This window comes from Mandrillus leucophaeus, unplaced genomic scaffold (assembly GCF_000951045.1).
Source record: "Mandrillus leucophaeus isolate KB7577 unplaced genomic scaffold, Mleu.le_1.0 Scaffold36, whole genome shotgun sequence".
NCBI lineage: Eukaryota > Metazoa > Chordata > Mammalia > Primates > Cercopithecidae > Mandrillus > Mandrillus leucophaeus.
Window position 1 is genome coordinate 4,403,680 of NW_012103809.1, and position 6,269 is coordinate 4,409,948.

General features: G+C 39.7%; 1 protein-coding gene across 1 annotated transcript in view; it reads left to right on the forward strand.

Annotated features, from left to right (window-relative positions):
* The window catches only part of SYCP2L (synaptonemal complex protein 2-like), a 101,801-nt gene that overhangs the window by 19,141 nt on the left and 76,391 nt on the right, over positions 1 to 6,269 (forward strand). Inside the window, exons 9-12 of the mRNA XM_011989693.1 lie at positions 1,138 to 1,172; positions 2,705 to 2,847; positions 5,326 to 5,378; positions 6,002 to 6,047. Coding sequence (XP_011845083.1) covers positions 1,138 to 1,172; positions 2,705 to 2,847; positions 5,326 to 5,378; positions 6,002 to 6,047 — 277 coding nt within the window. The remainder of the gene's footprint in view (positions 1 to 1,137; positions 1,173 to 2,704; positions 2,848 to 5,325; positions 5,379 to 6,001; positions 6,048 to 6,269) is intronic.

The following is a 6,269-nucleotide window of genomic DNA, read 5'->3' on the forward strand; positions in this document are numbered from 1 at the left end:
TCACACCTGTAATCCCAGCACTTTGGGAGGCTGAGGTGGGTGGATCACTTGAGGTCAGGAGTTCGAGACCAGCCTGACCAACATGGTGAAGCCTCATCTCTATTAAAAATAGAAAGCATTAGCTGGGTGTGGCGGGCACCTGTAATGCCAGCTACTTGGAAGGCTGAGACAGAATTGCTTGACCCTGGGAGGCAGAGGTTGCAGTGAGTCAAGATCGTGCCGCTGCACTCCAGCCTGGGTGACAAAGCCAGACTCAGTCTCAAAAAAAAAAAAAAAAGATCGACTCACACTTGTTAGCATTTATTTGAAATTCTGAGTGAATAATGTACAATTCGAGAGTCTGCATTAGTTTTAATAATGTAATAGCTTAATCCTATTACATCTCTAAATTAATTTGTTTTTTGTTTTGTTTTGTTTTGTTTTTTAAGATGGAGTTTCACTCTTATTGCCCAGGCTGGAGTGCAATGGCATGCTCTCAGCTCACTGCAACCTCCGCCTCCTGGGTTCAAGCGATTCTCCTGCCTCATCCTCCCGAGTATCTGGGAATACAGGCATGTGCCACCATACCCGGCTAGTTTTGTGTTTTTAGTACACATGGAGTTTCTCCATGTTGGTCAGGCTGGTCTCGAACTCCCAACCTCAGGTGATCTGTGCATCTAGGCCTCCCAAAATTCTTGGATTACAGGCATGAGCCACCGTGCTCAGCCTAAATTAGTTTTTAAAATCAGATCAAGCAGCTCATAGGAAAGAATCACTGTCTGTATCATTTCCTGCAGGTATCAAACTGTGTAAAAGGGCATATGCCCTCACAGGTTGGTGCGGTGATTATAAAACTCCGGAATTAATTTGATGAACCCTTAGAGATCATCAAATGGAATTCACTTTACAAGAGGGAAAATAGAACCTCAGAGTGTATATAGTAGTTCTAGCTTCTTAAAAAATAACATCTAGGTCATTAATATATAAACTTGAGAAGGTTTTTCCATAAATATGTATTATTGACATTAAGGAAATTCTGATGCTGAATTTGAAATAGTTTCAGAAACATATTTTGGTTTTAAAGTTTAATGCCAGTATAGTAAAGTTTCATCTCTTGATGTTCACTTCAGTTAAATGTGATTTGTCTAAATGTTTCAGGAAAGACCTTGCAAGGACACTCTTGACTGTGGGTGGTAAGAAATTTTAGAATTTTCAGTATTAGAATATTAAATATTGGACACTGGGGGTTTTATGAGCATCTTGGGACCATGGGGAATAAATTATGGTTAAATTGAAGATAGGAATTAGGGTTTTATTTTAAATTTATTTTGAGAGATTTTAGCATGCTGAAAACTGTAAAGAATAATTCGCGAATACTCGTTTACTACCAGCCAGCTTCGTCAAAATTTAGCATTTTACCACATTAGCTTCAAGTCTGTTTTTAAAGAAAAAAAAAAAGGTGTCATGGATAAAGTCCCCTGTGTCCATGTTCCTCATCCCATTTCCTTCTCCTTGACTCAGATTTGTTTTTCATTCCCAAGCATATTTTTCTGTTTTTACTCTGTAGATCCCTAAACAACATGCATTATCATTTTGTAGATTTTAAAAGCATCCTATAAATGCCATTCCTTGGGCTACAACTCCCTTTTTACCCTTAGAATTGTTTGTAATTTAAACATGTTACTACATGTAGTTTTAGTTTATTCGCTGTGAAATACTACAAGTTATTTTGGGATTTTATTTTGTAGTAGAAACTTTTTTTTTTTTAATGGAGTTTTGCTCTTATTGCCCAGGCTGGAGTACAATGGCATGATCTCGGCTCACTGCAACCTCCGCCTCCTGGGTTCAAGTGATTCTCCTGCCTCAGCCTCCTGAATAGCTGGGACTACAGGCATGTACCACCATGCCCGGCTAATTTTTGTATTTTTAGTAGAGATGGGGTTTCACCATGTTGGCCACGCTAGTCTCGAACTCCTGACCTCAGGTGATCTGCCTGCCTTGGCCTCCCAAAGTGCTGGGATTACAGGCATGAGCCACCACGCCTGGCCAGTAGAAACATTTTTAAGGCTGTTTGATGATTTGCTTTGGATGAGTATAATTTTAAGGCTGTTTGATGATTTGCTTTAGATTAATATATCTAAAATATAATACCCATAAATATTATTTATTTAAAAATTGTTATATACCAACCTCTTATTTAGATTTTTATTTTATTTCTTAAATACTGAATTTACATGATTTTGGCAAGGTGTGGTGGCTCATGCCTACAATCCCGGCACTTTGGGAGGCCGAGGTGGGCAGATCGCTTGAACCCAGAAGTTCAAGACCAGCCTGGCCAACATGGCAAAACCTTATCTCTACTGAAAATATAAAGATTAGCAAGGCATGGTGACACATGCCTGTAATCCCAGCTTCTTGGGAGGCTGAGGCAGGAGAATCACTTGAATCCAGGAGGCGAAGATTGCAGTGAGTTGAGATCGGGTCACTGTACTCCAGCCACCACTGCACTCCAGGGTGACAAAGTAAGACTATCTCAAAAAAAAAAAAAAAAAAAGAATTTAAATGATTCTGATTACTCCAGGATGCATCTTGCCGTGGTAACTCTAAGACGTAATGCTAGGCTTCTCAGATGGAGTTTCTTAGAGCAAGTGCTAGCTCTGGAACTTGTTTTTTCTTTTGCTTTGTGCCCAGAATTATCTGTGTCTACCATGTTTTTAATCTCTAGATTATGACCAGCAGGTTGCTATTTCTGAAGCGCTGTGTAGACTGACGATTAGAAATTCAAGGGAGGAACTTGTCCATAAATGGTTTGATGATGAAGTCATTGCCGAAGGTTTCAAAGAAATTAAGGATCGAGAATTTGAGACGGTGAGATTCCTGGTCATGCGAATTTCTGTTTAGCCAATATTTATTAAGCATCCTCTGAGAACTTTCCTGTGTGTTGGGCTTACATGAGGATTTTTTTTTTGGCTTAAGTGTGATTACACTGCCATTCTTAAACTTGTATCCCACTTAGGAGAAACAATTTGAAGGCAATATGAACAGAATATTGTGAGTTAGATATAAGGATACAGATAGGACTTTTTCTTTTCTTTTCTTTTCTTTTTTTTTAAAGACAGAATCTCATGCTGTTGCCCAGGCTGGAGTATAGTGGCACAATCTCAGCTCACTGCAACCTCTGCCTCCTGGGTTCAAGTGATTCTCCTGCCTCAGCTTCCCAAGTAGCTGGGATTACAGGTGCCTGCCACCACGCCTGGCTAATTTTTTATTTTTAGTAGAGACCAGGTTTAGCCATGTTGGCCAGTCTTATCTTGAACTCCTGACCTCAGGTGATCTGCCCACCTTGGCCTCCCAGAGTGCTGGAGTTACAGGTGTGAGCCACCATGTCTGTCCAGGACTTCTTTATAGGAGACAGAACTAGGTGAATTTGATGGATTCAGTTAAAAAAATTGTCTTGGAAGGGTGAGCAATTTTCAGTGAACTTTGAACGGTAGGGAGAATTGAAGAAGAAATCAGAGCACTTTTGCCTTGCAGAAGGCAGCTGCTGTGATGGCAGGAGGCTGAAAGGGACATGGCCTGGCAGAGAAGTATTATGGGGTGGCTGTGTTCTGAGCCATCTGACCTGTACAATTTGGAGAAACAATACTTTTTAGTGTCTTCTCTGCAACCTGGGCTTCCTGTGATTGTGTTCACAAAAGCCATACAAAAATAGCTTATGACTTTGTTGTGTATTCACCTTCCTCTTAAAATAGCTAAAACATTTTCCCTCTTCTTTTAAAAAGTTTTTAAAATGAGGGTTAGACTCCTGTAGGAAAAGGTAAAATTCTTAATAACAGTACTCATGTTGACAAAACTTTTCTGGTCAAAATTCCCATGTAATCAGGATTTTTATTAAACATGGACCTTTATATTTCCTCAGACTCTGAACCTACTGTCATATACTGCATATAGTAATTATTTAGCCAGGATTCAGTATAATCTCAGTGGAAAGACCATGAGGAACTGGGTTGAACCTAGAGTTTGAGCCCCACTTCTCCAATTTATGGGATGTATGCATTTTGGCAAGGTAGTTGACTTGTGAAGCCTGAGTGACCTCATCTGTAAAATGGGACTAAAGCCCACTTCAAAGTCTTGAGAATTCAATGAGAGAAACTGAAAGGTCCAGGGCTATTGTAGGCACTCGTGTTAATTTCCTTTCTGCTCTTTGTCATTTCTCATTTGCAGGAAAATTTGATGAAAATAGAGAAATGTAATTATCTTGTTTCCAAAATCATTTCCTTCCCCAGCGCTATCAGTTTCTCAATTGAATTGTCTATGTGTTTTGTTTTGTTTTGTTTTGTTTTGTTTTTGAGGCAGAGTTTTGCTCTTGTTGCCCAGGCTGGAGTGCAAAGGCGCGATCTTGGCTCACCACAACCTCCGCCTCCTGGGTTCAAACGATTCTCCTGCCTCAGCCTCCCGAGTAGCTGGGATTACAGGCATGTGCCATCACTCCTGGCTAATTTTGTATTTTTAGTAGAGACGGGGTTTCTCCATGTTGGTCAGGCTGGTCTCCAACTCCCAACCTCAGATGATCTGCCTGCCTCAGCCTCCCAAAGTGCTGGGATTACAGATGAGAGCCACCGCACCCAGCCCGAATTGCTTTTTTACATGAAAGGCTTACACTGCTGATGTCTAATTACTGCTGAACGGTTAGATCAGGAGCATAAGGAGTGTTGACTACAATAGCCAATCCTTGCTAACAAAAGGGAACAAAATCATGGATCTGTGTCTTTGTTTTTAGAATGTGGGGCAACAAATTTCTTCCTGAGAGCTGTTGGTTGGGTAAACTCTAATAATAGTCTTTGTTCTTAGAACATATGCTAGGAGAAGAGAGTGAGATAGAGAACTCCCAAAAAGGAAAACTGGCCATAGATAATACACCCAGATCAACCCAAAGTTGATAAATTTTATAGGTTTGTGCTGTGCAGGTGTTAGGGAGGTGGATGCCCAATGGGTTGGTCAAATATTGTAACCTAGGTCATCAGTAAGATGTATTTCTCCTGCTTACACTTCTGACCCAGTGAAACATAACCAGGCATTTAACTTTTGGAGACCTAAGTATTCCTCAGCTGAAAATCTAATGGCTGCAGGGAACAAAGTTTCCTTCTAGAAACATGATCCCGGAGCCTCCTCTTTGTGGCATGAAGTATTGTTAACATATAATAACGAATCCTTATAAAGCCTCATTGATGTTACTGCATCCTGGTCATTTAGAAGCAAACACTGGCCTCTATATGCTAAGGTAGTATTGACCAAGACATCTTGATTTTTTTTTTAATAAAAGAGTTTATATCATTTGCTTTGAAGGACAGTAGACGTTTTCTCAATCACCTAAACGACAGACTCGGTGACCAAAGAAGGTAAGTTGTGTCTCTGAGCATTATTGACTAGTTGTGTTCTGAAAATGTCTAATGTTTTAAAAGAGCAGTTTAGGATCTGTTTCATTTTGGGAGAGAATATTGGGTACATCTTTACAGAACATATTGAGTTGTCCATTGAGTAGAAACTTGAGAAGATCAGACCCTTTCTGCCTAGTGGCTTGTTGGAGTGTTTTTAAAAATTATCTCTATCAGTTTTATGGTATTTGTGACTTGGGGTATGTATTTTAAAATAATACATTCTTTAAAGAGTTCATAGATTTTATTAAAAACAATTTCCTGACTTGAAGTTGCTGGAGTTAGTTGTATCGTGAACAGTTAAGTCCTTGGTCAGACAATATTTGCTAAATTCACTCCTTTTGTTTGGGAATCTGGCTGAGTAACTGGGTTGAGATATAGTACTAGTAAACCTGGTTTACTGACTGCCAGATGGAGATTTGAAATCTACCCATAGTAGGTCTCCATTTGCAGACTTAACCCCCTTATCGTACTCTGTACGAGAAGACTTAATGCATACTCTAGTTATAAGTGCTTGTTGCGGAACGTCTGTAGATGTGTTTAAGGTTCATTCATATTTTATTTTTTAATTGTGAGATGTTTTGCAGGGTGTATTCATTTCCGTGTGTTGCTGCTTTTGCTGATGAGCATGAGGTATGTTCATCTCTCTTGGAGGTCTGAGGGTGGTGTGCAGTGAAACCAGGAGTTAGGTTTATATGGTTAGGTCAAACTTTTGTTCTCATAACTCAAAAGGGCTTTTTAAAAAAGGATGCTAACTTCTCCTAATGACCTAAATTCTCAAACTGATCATACCATACCCTAACCAGAATGCATTACCAGTAAGTTTAAGGGCTCTACTATTACTACGGGAAAAAG